At 38.7% G+C, this 14225-nt stretch overlaps 2 protein-coding genes across 4 annotated transcripts; both read left to right on the top strand.

The window, feature by feature from the left end:
• The first annotated feature begins 1242 nt into the window (after window positions 1-1242).
• LOC109108680 (BTB/POZ domain-containing protein KCTD7-like) lies at window positions 1243-5403 on the top strand. The gene is made up of 4 exons (XM_042732817.1): window positions 1243-1743; window positions 3136-3305; window positions 3481-3659; window positions 3741-5403. The coding sequence occupies exons 1-4, from the start codon at window positions 1447-1449 to the stop codon at window positions 4127-4129; spliced, it is 1035 nt and encodes a 344-aa protein (XP_042588751.1). The 5' UTR covers window positions 1243-1446; the 3' UTR covers window positions 4130-5403.
• Window positions 5404-5531: 128 nt separating this feature from the next.
• On the top strand, window positions 5532-13629 carry LOC109108679 (rab5 GDP/GTP exchange factor-like). Of its 3 annotated transcripts, none has more exons than XM_019121773.2 (10): window positions 5532-5647; window positions 6456-6648; window positions 6774-6970; window positions 8257-8400; window positions 9409-9575; window positions 9657-9738; window positions 10871-11003; window positions 11248-11339; window positions 11442-11698; window positions 12276-13629. In XM_019121773.2, exons 2-10 carry the CDS (start codon window positions 6470-6472, stop codon window positions 12675-12677), a joined length of 1653 nt encoding a protein of 550 aa, XP_018977318.2. In that variant the 5' UTR covers window positions 5532-5647; window positions 6456-6469; the 3' UTR covers window positions 12678-13629. The 3 variants fall into 3 exon arrangements, with proteins under 3 accessions (XP_018977318.2, XP_042588750.1, XP_018977320.2); XM_042732816.1 differs by lacking the exon at window positions 8257-8400 and adding an exon at window positions 8748-8768 and having other exon boundaries at window positions 5533-5647; XM_019121775.2 differs by lacking the exon at window positions 8257-8400 and having other exon boundaries at window positions 5533-5647.
• Window positions 13630-14225: the final 596 nt, after the last annotated feature.

Here is a 14225-nt window from a genome sequence, read left to right as displayed (position 1 = left end):
TTGGAAAATGAAACCTATTTTTATTTATTTATTTTAACTAGTAGCACGTATCAGGATATAAAGTGGACATTAACTCAATGGACACACAATTATTTTAAGTATTATTAATGCAAAATAATCACTACATTTTCGCACATAATGTAATTGTAGACATTTAATTCAGATCATTATTATAAGTTCAGTTATTTCGGCTGTTCTTAAAAATTTAAAAATTAAAAGAATTTAAATTAAAGGCTTTATTAAAATTATGTTTAGTTCAAATTAACATTATCAATGTTATTACATTAATGGGGCCACACATAAACACTTCAGTCATTCTGCTTGCCAAGAACTATTCTGGAACCATTAGATTCATAACTGCATAAAATACTTATTGTATGCGATATAATTTCCCCTTCAAAGTCAGTGAATGGAACGGTAACTCAAATAACCACTCGACACAACCAAAATACCAAAAATATCATCTCCTAACCCAAAAAACCTCAAACCCTGAAGCAAAATTCATACAGCAGCAGAAGACCACACCGGGTGCCGCTCCTGTCAGCTAAGAACAGGAAACAGAGGCTGCAATTTGCACAGGCTCACCCAAATTGGACAACAGATGTTTGGAAAAACGTTGCCTGTCTGATGAGTCTCAATTTCTGCTGTGACATTCAGATGGTAGGGTCAGAATTTGGTGTAAAGAACATGAAAGTATGGATCCATCCTGCCTTCTCTCAACAGTTTAGGCTGGTGGTGGTGGTGTAATGGTGTGGGGGATATTTTCTTGGCACACTTTGGGCCCCTTAGTACCAATTGAGCATTGTTTAAACGCCATTATTGTTGCTGACCATGTCCAGGGGTGTCGTACTGGGGGTAAAACCAGTACTGATTACCAGGGCCCCAAAGGAAGAGAGGGCCCTTGAAAAGTCTGGAATATATTTTATTTAACCTGGATATTTTCATGGGGGCCCATCAGGGCTGCCTATGCATAAGGCCCGGGATCTTGTGCAACGCCCCTGACCACGTCCATCCTTTTATGACTACAGTGTACCCATCTTCTGATGTATACATCTCCATTTAAAAAAAGAAAAGAAAAGAAATTCCCCTTTTACTGGTTTTGTGATCTAGGGTCACATATTAGCAGTTATGTAAACATGTAACTTATCTCAACTCTACCCCACATAAAAGTGACGCCTGATGAACTGCGTGCGGACGTTTGTAAATCTCTGTTCCTGTTTACGCCTGTAGCGGAGCGCACAGCAGAAAACATTCCAGCAGCACTCTGTCACCTACGTAACTTGCGTATGTGATTTCCAGCGCACACGAGCAGCCTCACACATCCACCTGACCAGCCCACAGACCACACCTCTCGCTCGGCCGTCCTCCTGGACATCATAATAGTCGCTGACGGTCTGCGTGCGGGCCTCTATCGACGCTCGTGTCAGACCTGCTGTGGGTGTGTGCATGCAGCATAATGGAGCAGGCGAAAGCCCGAACGGAGAGCCGCCTCCGCTGTCCTTTAGCGCAGCAGCTCCGCTCCAAATGGCAACATCACGGGTGAGGAGGTTCGCGCAGGAGGGGCGGACGGTCCCTCCTCAGCCGAGAGTGATGGTGGTGTTTTCGGCTGCGAGTGACACTGAGAATCAGAGAGATGCGATGTCGGGCGCGGACACCGGGGAAGAGGAGTATCGCAAACCAGCCATACCTGTCCCTAATCTTAATCTAGGGAAGTCCCTTCGCACCTTAGACGCACCTGAGGAGGTAAATCCCCGAGGTTTAAAGAGGATACGCTATTTTTATAACGGAGTAGTTGTAGTGTGCTGCATAGAAGTTAAATGCGAGTTAAAACGTCCACGTTCATCTGTGTTTTTCCCCTTAATGTTATTTTTTTCCCCCGAAAGATCATCTGGAGGAGCCGTGTCAAAGTTTCCCAGCTTCTCGCGCTTAATCATAACCGTTTCCATAGGCAACAGATGTATTGAGAGTGTTGTTTCCCGATTGCTGCAAGCGGATTGGTTCTTTATCCCAGTGGGTCGGGTGGACGTCGTTTCTGATTGGTTCACGTCACACGTCTATCAAATCATATCGACTGGATTAAACTAATCGTGTTTTGCAAGGTCTGTGTTAAAGGTGTCCCTGCAGACTTCTACTGATAAACCCAGCGTGACCTGTCAAGATGTGTAATATGATTAGTGTAACACCTTTGTTTATAATTGTCAACGGGTTTTAAGAGAATTTAAACATGTAACAGCAGCATTCAAATGAACCTGGGAGGGGACTGATCCTGCATTGCTAGTAGATAGTTAAAATTTTCTGTGCATAACTATAACTTTCAGTACAGTGATATGTCTTGTATACACTACTGTTCAAAAGTTTGTGGCAGGTTTTTTTTTTTTTAATCAGTAAGAAAGCACGAATGATCAAAAGTAACAGTAAATACATTTATGAAGACCTTTATAATGTTGCAAAAGATTTATATTTTAAAGACATTCTGCTCCCTTGAACCTTATATTAGTCAGAGAATCCTAAAAATGCATCCATGTTACTTGTGCACCAAATCAGCATTAGAATAATTTATGAAGGATCATGTAAACTTTAAAAGGATAGTTCACTTAAAAATGAAAATTCTGTCATTAATTACTCGCCCTCATGCTGTTTCGAACCTGTTAGACCTTCATTCTTCTTCGGAAAAAAAATTAAGATAATTTTGATGAAATCTGAGAGCTTTCTGACCCTGCATAGACAGCAATAGAACTTCCACATTCAAGGCCCAGAAAGGTAACAAGGACATTGTTAAAATATTTCATATGACTTCAGTGATTCAACCATAACTTTATGACGATACAAGAATACTTTTTGTGCGTGAAGAAAGCAAAAATAAGAACTTCATTCAATATTTTCTTCTCTTCCGTGTCAGCATTCAATGCGCATTCACAGCAGTACTACAACGCACACGTGTGCAATAGAAAACAGTTATTTACAATTTTAATAATATTTCAAAATATTTCAAAATTTTTAATTAAATAAATGCATTCTAAGTGAGCGTAAGAGACTTAAAATAAAAAAAAATCTTACCAACCCCAAACTTTTGAGCATTAGTGTACATTCAGACTAATGTAAAAGGCTATTTGTGTTGTTCCTCTTTCTTCATAGTTCCCAGAGGTCATCCCCCTGAATGTAGGAGGTACATATTTCACCACTCGGCTGTCCACCCTGCGACGCTATGAGGACACAATGCTGGCCGCCATGTTTAGTGGCCGCCACCACATTCCCAGGGATGCAGAGGGACGATATTTCATCGACCGAGACGGAGCATATTTTGGGTACGTGTTTAGATTAGAGAATATCTGATAATGGTTGGTGCTGAGTAGTACCCAAAAATACAAAGCAAACATTTGGATTATCTGAATTTAGAATTTGCTTTATTATTTCATCAGTGGATTACTTAAATAACTGCTTGATATGATGCTCATCTTATACATACTTGTCTGGTATTAGGGACATTCTGAATTTCTTGCGAGAGGGAGAGCTGCCTCAGAGGGACCATGTTCGTGCGGTGCACAGAGAAGCTCAGTATTATGCTATTGGGCCTCTTTTGGAAAGCCTGGAAGACACTCAGCCACTTACCGGAGAGAAAGTGCGACAGGCTTTTCTTGATCTTTTGCCCTATTATAAAGGTATTATATAATCATGAATAAAAAATAATAAAACGGGGTGGGGTTTTCAGCTGACTAAACAATTGTCCCCTTTTCTTCCAGAAAATCTTGAGCGCATTGTGGAGATTGCAAAACTTCGTGCCATGCAGCGGAAGGCTCGTTTTGCAAAACTGAAGATCTGTGTGTACAAGGAGGAGATGCCCATCACCCCTTATGAAAGACCGCTGTTCAATTCGCTGCGATTTGAGCGCTCGGAGAGTGAGGCCAAGCTGTTTGAGCACCATTGTGATGTTGACGTGTCCTTCGGGCCCTGGGAGGCGGTGGCAGGATCGGTGGCAGATGTTTATGACCTTCTTCACTGCATAGTAAGCGACCTGGCAGAACGTGGCATCTCTGCTGACCAGCAATGCATCGGCGTGTGTGACAAACACCTCATCAACCACTACTACTGCAAAAGGCCAATCTATGAGTTTAAAATCACCTGGTGGTGAAGGTGAGGTGTTTTAGCTGATGTTTCTCTTGCCAAGAACTAATATACACAAGTCTGAGCAAATGATGTTTGCTGCTGTCTACAGTTACATGAAACCAGCAGGATCATAGAGTCCTACTCAAAGTGAGCGGAAATAAGGACAAGCTTTTGAATGAGATGGCTGTTATTGTGGCATTTGTTCTTTTGTTTCTTCATGAAACTGCAGTTTGCAACCCCAAATTTCTTTTAGGGGCAGCTCTTTTGATTCCTTAGTTTTTGTAAGTAATTGTTTAACTTAGTTTGTTTAGAATAAACCCGGAATCGTTTTGTCCAGTTGTAGTTCTAAAGGGATTTTCTGGAATCATCCTCAAAGGAAGTGAACTTATGTGAAACAGTGTTTTCTGTTCTAAATATGACATCTGTTAAGTATGTTTCTGTGTTAGATGAATTGAATGTATTAACAGTTTGAAGAATCAGTCGGCTGGACCCATATTTGGAAATTGTTTGTGATGTATTTCTTAAGAAGGAATTTTTTTTCCCCTACAGTATTTTAAAATGATTTTACCCCATTTGTTTTACATGACTTATATATGTAGGACCTGATTTGAGTCATGTTGCCAATTAATGAACACCTTAGATCATGCAGTCTCAGCAGATACTGACTTTAACAAGAATACAAAGGTCTTGTCTGGTATTTACAGCCACTCAAAGCTTCACATAAAGCCTTCTAAAATAACCACACATCACTAGGCAAGCATAAAAGTTTTGATTTATGTCAAAAAATAAACTGTTCTCAAAGGAGAGCCAAAAATAGAAGTTTATGAGGTAGATTTGATATGTCCTGAATATGAATTAAAAGGAGTATATTTAAAACTATACTTAAAGACTGTTAGCCACTTTATTGCAGGTAAGATTGCCTATTTTGCTACTTTGACACTTAAGAAGCTATTTTCTGCTGCCAAAAGCATTTGCCAATGCTTTTATTTGCCATATCCCTCAACAATTGCATATGATTTAGCATTTGTTATTTAAGTCATCTGAAACCTCTGTCTCTCTCATTGGTGAGAGCTGTGAAAGCCATATGAAGTTGCATGAGCTCTCTTGTGTTTTGGCAGCAGAATATCTAAAACCAGTTAAAATGCTTTTGATAATCCTAACTGGGATTTATTTTCAGTCTTGCCCAGTTAACTTTATGTTGCTCAAGTCTAAACCGATGCATATTTGTTCTCTGTTGTACATTTGGTGAATACTGTTGTTTGTATTGCATCAAGGTACTGGCTCTTATTGTGCTGATAATAAACCATATATTTTGCAATTTATTAAAAGCTGATCCTTTTTGTCACATTTAAACGGTCATAATAATGCTTCATTTATCAGTTTAGTAAACAAAGTACAGAAGATGATGAATGCGCGGTATTTATCATAAGAAATGTTGTTGACATTCCGAGCTCAGCCCACCTTTAGCCCCGCCCACACAACCCATCCACCAGTCGCGAGGATATGATGCAATTGTGACCCTGGAGAAGAGACCGCTGACAAGGTATCTGTCGCTGTCCGGTAGATTAACTTCAAATACCAAAGCTTGCCGTTATTTTAAATCTTTTGTTTAGTATCTTTTTAGACTAGTAATGCATATTTATCGTATATCTTGTTGACAATGAGCTGTTGCGTTTGTTTTTAGCCACGTAACGTTAGCTGTTTTGCTAGCTTGACGTGTCTGCCTGCGGCGGATTGAATGACATTCTATGTTATTTTCAGTCGTTAATGTATTTTCTAGGTTACTTTTAAAGTTAACCATGTATTAGACAATTAATGAATGTTTAAGCTACAACATTCCAGCACTGAACGAAGTCTATAATATGCTATACTCGGAATTGAGTGTTAAAATATGTTGATCAGAGTGTTCAATGAAACTATACAGACACAAGATCAAACACTTTTTCATTTCGATTGAGATTTAGTGCGTCATTGGTTGTTTAATCATTCTCAGTGTAATTTAGACATCAGTGATTTAATGTTAGGTTAATTCAGATAAACTGGGACATCCTCCCCCCGCATAGTTATTAAAATTATGCATTTCGATATTTTACTTGCCCTTTAGCTCTAAAATATAAATCTAAGTATGAATATCTGATATTCACAGTTTAATTTTCAGGTCTGCTCGAAGTCTTTAAATGAGTCATCTTATCTCGTTTAAATGGCAGGGTTGACATCTCTGGTGTGTACTGTAAAAGCTGCATGTCTTTGCAGAGTACATTATGTAACCTGACTCTTGTTGTCTTGCTGCTTGATTTGCAGAGTGCATATGCAAATTCAGATCACAATGTCAAACATGTTTCTTTACCTAGATAAAAGGGACACTATGAGTCAGCGCTCAGAGCGACGGGGGATCCATGTGGACCAATCAGAACTGCTGTGTAAGAAAGGCTGCGGTTACTATGGCAACGCTGCATGGCAGGGGCTATGCTCCAAGTGCTGGAGGGAGGAGTACCAGAGAGCTCGGCAAAGACAGATCCAGGAGGACTGGGCTCTGGCTGAGAAGTGAGTCTTAGACGGTAGTTAGATCACGCATTAAGTAAAAGAAACATTTTCAGCATCATCAAGACATTCATAAAGCAGAAATGATGTTCAGACAGACTGCTGTAATGATGTGCTTCCTGTCGCAGGCTGCAGCGAGAAGAGGAGGAGGCTTATTACATCAGCAACCACTCCTCCCATAACAACCAGCCCCCACAGTCCCACTCTCAGCACTCTCTCGCCACCTTCTCTAAGTTTGAGGAGAAGAAAACCAATGAGAAGACCCGTAAGGTCACCACCGTAAAGAAGTTCTTCAGCCCCTCCTCTCGCACGGCCCCTAAAAAAGGTACAAGGAGGGTGGGATTAGAGTGATGTGAGTGTGATTCGTGTTGTTTTGCAGTAGGATTCGGCAGCTGATGTCCTGGACTGGATGGACAAAATTATTATTTGCCCTGATCAAATATGCTTTATGAATATTATATTTGGTTGGACAAGTGAAAACTGATTTAAAATACTGTACAGTGGAGCTTCACAGACTTGTGTCAGGGCTGTAGATTTTCCCTGCGTCGCCACTTTTCCCTCAGAGCCCAAAATAGACCATCACACATACCTTTGCTTCTGGATTTCTTTTGTAAATCATGCTTATTTCAAATGCAAATGTCTGCCCTCATCATCATACATAGTCCCAGTTTGATTTCACCATTGGATGGCATCTCTCTGATAAAGCCTTTAACTGTCTGCATGCAACATCCAAACAGCAATTTGTAAGTTATGTTAGTTTAACATTACTTTAATGGACCTGGATGTTGGTAATTAAAAGGCTTTATCATTGAAACATCAAGTGTAGACCGTTCAAAAGTTCAGTGGGATCAGTACAGTTTTTTATAAGCTCTTTTGTTTACCAGGGTTGATTTTATTTGATCAAAGAAAAAGTAAAAACTACTATTTTGTGAAAAGTTTTTTTTTTTTAATATATTTTTAAACACAATTTATTCCTGTGATGGCAAAGTTGAATTTTCAGCAGCCTTCAGTGTCACATGATCCTTCAGAAATCATACTAATATACTGATTTGGTGCTCAAGAAACATTTTTATTATTATTATTAAATAATAATTATACTATTGTTGAAAACAGTTAATATTTTTCTTACATATTTTTTTTAGGATTCTATGATGAATAGAAAGTTAAAATAAACAACATTTATTTGAAATTTTCTAAAAAAAATTTAACATGACTTCACTATCAACTTTGATCATTTTAATGCATTCTAGCTTACTTTCTTTCTTTCTTTTTTTTTTTTTACTGACCCCAAACTTTTCAACGGTTATGTAAATCATCCTTGCTTGATTTTATACAGTTATATATTCATTTGCTATCATAGGATTTTATCCTTTGTCTATCATGTTCTTATGAGATGATTTTATTTGAACAAGTGATCCAGCCTTCATCTCTCAGTTTGTTTCCTTCATTTCGTTGCTGTTCTGCCGTTCTGTCTGATCTCCACCCCACATCTCCCACAATTTTATCTCTTTTTTTTTCACTTTATATTCTCATCTGAACTCCTCTGTTGCCACATTTTTCATCCATTTCACCCCCTTTCACCCATTTCCATTACCTACCCTGGGTGTTTAGTCCCCCCTGAAAAAGAAAGTGAGAAACGAGAGAAAGAGAAAGAGGAGAAGTTGCAGGGCAGGAGGGAGAGCCATGGAGAAAACCTCCTGAGGGATCTGAAGGGCATTTTTACCCAACCCTGGGAGATGGCCTCCCCCACTGAAGGTAACAGACAGAGCCTGAAGGAAAATCTGGGGTTATGAGAAGGAACGTGGGTGGAGATTGCAGTGTTTGTCTTCTCTGAGGTGGACCTCTGTTTTTTTTTGTGTGTGACTTGATGTTCTGTGTTGAAGAGAGTGTCTTTTCTAAAAGTATTTCACAAAGTACAGCAATTATTTTATGTTGCCCTTTAACTGTTCTTTGTGACATACTGCCCTGATCCATACTATAGTGTAGTGTGTATTTGTTGTGTGTGTGTCAATAGACATGATTGAATTCACCCTACCATTTTGTCATGTTCACTGTCTCATTGTCATGCGTCCTCCTCTTTTTTCTTGTCAATCTGGTGGCAGCTCTGGTATCAAGGCTGAGAGGTGGGTATTAGTGCCACATCACTGTAGCCCTCCAGCATAAATCACTGAAAACAAACCAATACATCAGTGTTATATATGAGCTGCATGCATTCAGGCTGAAACCCTTCTAATGCTCTATTACAGTCAATGGGGCGTTTAGAAAGACAAGTGCAACAGCATTTAGAACGTCTGTTTGTGTAGAGTTTAGCCAAAGCATGCTGGTACCAGAATTCTCTTTTAATTCCTTCAGCTACTCTATTACAGTCTTTGACTTTGATCTGATGTCGAAGGTGTTGGCATGGTAACAGATCAATATTTCAGTAGAATGGCCTACTTCTGAGAAGGTTGTTCTGTCTCTTCATGGGATGCAAGTCAACTTATACGATATTTAACATTTTGTGTTGTTTATTCAGTGGTTTTTTTTTTCATTATTCTGTGCAGAATGTCATGTGCAATTCAGTCTTAGAAAGTGTTTCTCGAAGATGATTGGCTGCTTCAGTTGCTGTAAGAATGATGGGAAATTATTACTTAATTTCACATGACATTCTGCGATGAAAACTAACTTCTAAACTTCCATTTTCATGCAATCCATTTTAATATCCTCTTTACTGTATGTTCATGCAGCCTGTTTGTAAACATTCTGTGCACTTGTGTTCCTCAGAAAGCCACGAGGGAAAAACGCCCAGTCCCTCCATTACCCGCCAGTCCAGCATCGAGACTGATCGCGTGTCACAAGATTTTGTGGAGTTTCTCAAGACCTTACAGAAGCCCGGCAGAGAGATCCACAAGCAGAGCCGTGGTTTCATAGAGAGCATGGGAAATAAAAAGGTGAGAACCAGGGTCACCTGCCCACAACTACTTTTGGATGTTAGTCATTTAAGTAAACATATTGTTTTTGTTCTTATTTGGGATCTCAGTGCTGAAGAACTGTCTGAGTGTGTGCAGGACTTCTATCAGGGCATGTCTGATCGACTCTTGAATCATTTTAAAGGTAGAATTCATGCTTCGGAGAAAACTTGGCAGCACTGAATTGGTCCAAAAGTTTCAAATGGTTTGAATTGGTTAAATGAAATACTCACTGAATCCATTAGAGTGAATACTAAATCTGATTCATCTGCTGACTGGTTGTTTTGTGTAATGGTATTTTAAAAAAGATTACCAAAAATGGTTAGTTTTGTATCTAGTTGGGGTCGATTGTTAAGTTAATTAAAAAATAGTTAAATGTGGTCAGTGTGGGACATTAAAATGAGTGAGATTGCAGTCCACAGTAGTCAATTTTAAGCATTTTGCATCATAAAACAATATTTTTTAGAGCAGAGATGTCCAAACCAGGGCCTGTGTTGACCTCTGATCATGCATTTACTTTTCTCTCACAGCCCTCAATCAAATTAGATTTTTGGTCCCTCGTACTAAAAAGTTTGGTGACCTCTTTCTTATAGCAAGACAGATTTATAAATTATTTATGAAAATGATTAATTATTTTTTGTTAGAATAATGTTTGACTGAACCTGAATTTTAAAAAGGTTGTAAATGGCCCATATCAGTTCTGGGTTAATATTAGTCTTAGTAATAGTTAGTTTTTTTTTTTTTTTTTTACTTTTGTGCTTTATTTATGTAATTATTTTAGTTTCATTTTTAGTAATTTTACTTAAACAAATTTTACTTAAAAAACTTTTTTAATCTAATATTAATTTTTTACAACAACTTAAAAAACTTTTTTAATCTAATATTAATTTTTTACTTGATTTAAGCTTTATTTCAGTTAACAAGAACACTTTCTAATGGTTTTAGTTAACAACCCTGGGGCAAATCCAGTACACTAAGCCACCATGTCTGCTAACCACCTAAGAAACTTCATTGTTGTCCCAGCATGATGATGTGGGAGTGGGGTTATGTAACAAACTGATTTCATGTTTGTTTGTGAGACACAAGTATGTGAGGTATCTCAAGGATTTTTTGTTGTGTATATATGTAGAAGCAGCTGTCCTCTGTAGAATGCTATTATTGGACCATAATGGTTATTTACATTTTTGTACATATATATACTTAATTTTTTATGGTTTACAATTGTTTGCCAGAAGCCAAATGAATTCATTTTTTGCCAATATAAACCTTTCCCTCAGGCTCCTCTGAGAAAGTGGACAGAGTAATGGACCAAGTAGAAAAATACATCATGACTCGACTCTACAAGAGCGTCTTCTGTCCAGAGACCTCGGATGATGAGAAAAAAGACCTGGCTACCCAGAACAGGATTCGGTCAGCCAGTGTTTAGTATTGTTTATATGCTATTTATTTAGCATATATAGAGTATTTATTAATATTTTAAATTAGGTTTTAGCTTTATTTTTAGTTCAGTGTTAGTTTTAGTACTTTAGCTTAAACTTATTTTGTTTAGTTTGCTGTTTGTACATGAAAATTTTTCAAATACGTATTATTCTTTTACACCATTCACCTTTAAAATCTGCATTCTTGATTTATCCGTTAACTAATGGTTTTCCAGGGCGTTACACTGGGTCACCATTCAGATGTTGTGTGTTCCTGTGGACGAAGAGATCCCTGAGGTCTCTGATAGTGTAGTCAAAGCCATCACTGGTGAGTCTGCGAGGATGGTTCTATTTTCTCTTTTAGTTGCTGCTTTAGTTTTTTCTTCCATCAAGATTCAAGATTTTTTGCTTCTTATTTTGTCTACCTCAGATATCATTGAGATGGACTCCAAGCGTGTGCCCAGGGATAAACTGGCCTGCATCACCAGTTGCAGCAAGCATATATTCAATGCCATCAGGGTCACCAAGAACGAACCAGCTTCTGCAGATGACTTCCTTCCCACCCTCATCTATATTGTGTTGAAGGCCAACCCGCCACGGCTGCAGTCCAACATCCAGTACATCACACGTTTCTGCAACCCTTCAAGACTCATGACCGGAGAGGACGGATACTACTTCACCAACCTGGTAGGTCCACACATAATTTAAAGAGGCTCAAAAATAATTTCTAATGTCCAAACAAACTATTTTTGTAGAATATTTTGGTTCAAAAGTGTACTTATTTTACTTTCAAATGAATGCCCCTTGGTTTAATATTTTGTTATCTAATGCAGTGACATTTTTAAAGGGATAATCCACCCATGAAAATACTGTCATAATTAATGTTGTTCCTAGCAGAATGTTGGTAGCTAAACAGTTTTGGTTCACATTGGTTTCCATTGTATGGACAAGAAATATAATGGAAGTCAATAGGAAGCGATTTGGTTATTGACATTGTTTAAAATGTCTTCTTTTGTGCTCCACAGAAGAAAGTCATACATGAGGGTGAATAAATTATGGCAAAATTTAGTTAACGGATAAATAAATTAAGTGTGGCAAAAGTGTCCAAATACTGTTTGAGGCTACTATAATTACCTCTGAAATTTGGTGGCTGGCTAGTCATATGCATATGAATAAACGTTACTGTTTAGAATAGTGTAATCTTTTCTTTTTTCCTTTTCACTGTATCTTCTTAATTTTTACCTTCATCACGTGTTCCCCTCAGTGCTGTGCCATTGCCTTCATAGAGAAGCTGGATGGCCAGTCGTTGAATCTCAGCTCTGAGGACTTTGAGCGCTACATGTCTGGTCAGGCTTCCCCTCGAAGGCAAGACGATACTGCACCCTGGCCGCAGAGTGGTACCCGTGTCGACCCAGCACTTAGCCAGATCCATCACAACCTCAAGCTCCTATCCAGCCTTGAGAAAAGACAGCAGCAGGTCATCGAGGGGGCGCAGAACCTGCAGACTGAACTGGCAGAATGGCAAGACAGCGTGGCCCGCGAGGTGCAGGAAATCCTGGAGCGATACCCACTGGAGATCAAACCACGAGCATCCGCGATCGATGCGGAGAATGTGGAGAACGACAGGCTGCCACCTCCCCTTCAGCCACAAGTGTTTGCAGGTTAGCGTAGTGTAATGTCCTCTGGAGTGAATAAGCCAGCGACATGGTCGTACCAAGACGGGTAAAGCAAAGGCTGCTCTTGTCCAAGTTCTCCACTCCTTTTCTCCCTGTATTTGGGCTGTTACCATTACATTTGTCTTTTAAATGCGCTTACACAGTCCCCCGTCATATCTTTTCTGCAAACATATTCTTGTCTGACTACATTTGTGCAGCTGATTCATAAAGGACGAGGCAGAGTTTGTGAAACTAAATAAGCTTTTCTAACCAGGCTTTAGAAGATCTGTCAACAGTTTGATCTACCTTAATATGAGTTTTTAAAATACTGAATCAGATAGCTGCTAATACTTCCTCTTAATGTGATTGCAGTTTTAATGTGATCATACACCACATATCAGCGTTTCTCTTGTAGATAAGTCATGTTCCCTGTAGAGTGTTTCACCCTCATGCCTTAGTGTGTATTTCTCCTTGATGCAGGTCTTTTTATGGATGTATAAAATGTTTTGTTGCTCATACTGTATATTAAGGAAATTTAAAGTTGAACCCCATGCAGATGTAATTCATGGAATTGATCGGATATACTGTTGTGCATATGATTCAGCAGTAAACACTATTTACATAGGAATTTGTTTATTTACAAAGAAAATATTGGTATAAAGCTGTGCATTTGCTCAAGTGGTGTCTGCAGGTAAGAAAAAATGAACAAGTCCTTCCCCTCCCAACATGGGGATGACGTTAATATGTCTTGCATTTGATGTTGTCAGCATTACATAAATCCAATTTAAATGTGTTTAATTGTAATATTGCCCCAGCTGTAACTGTAAAAGGTACTTAGCAAAACACTATATTCATGTGAAAATAATTGGTTTCATTCATAGTAATGATTTTGATTCATGACTGTGTGTGATATTTTAACTGAACTGCTTTATTTATGATGTAAATATAACTTGAGGTGTGTTATTCTGTGTGTGTGTGTGAATCATTATTTATCATTCTGGCGCGCCAAAATAAATCCGCAAAGCACAATGCTGACATCTGATGGCCAGCATAGAAATTAAATAATTGTTTAATATGTTTTAAACCCAATGGCCACAACATTTCAACTCAATATTGCTTACTATTTATTTTTGTCGTGAAGCATAAAATGTGTATAAAGTCCAGAAGTGTATCAGTGCTTGTTATCAATGCCTGTTAACTTACAGATGACAGGTGAGGATATGGTGTGCAGATGTCAGTCTGGTAACTCAAATATCTCTGAAATGAGTTGAATTGCGTCTCATTGGGTATAACCTGAATGTAACTGTTTAATTTGCACGTTCATATGGGACTTTGAAAATGGCTCATTTAATGAGCCATCAGATCTATAACAGACCTGCAGCCCCACCGAACCTGAGTGTGGTGCGATGGTTCCTCTGTACCTGCGGGCCTCCAGAGGTTCTCGGTATAGAATGTAGGTCAGTGTCTCAGGAGAGTGAAGACGCTCCACGAGTTATGTGCTGAGATCTTGATTTACTATGCAAGTACTCTACATCTGCAGTCATTACTCAGTCAATACG

This window comes from Cyprinus carpio, chromosome B10, assembly GCF_018340385.1.
Source record: "Cyprinus carpio isolate SPL01 chromosome B10, ASM1834038v1, whole genome shotgun sequence".
NCBI classification, from domain to species: domain Eukaryota; kingdom Metazoa; phylum Chordata; class Actinopteri; order Cypriniformes; family Cyprinidae; genus Cyprinus; species Cyprinus carpio.
The sequence above is the reverse complement of the archived record's forward strand: the minus strand, read 5'-3'. Positions and strand labels throughout refer to the sequence as shown.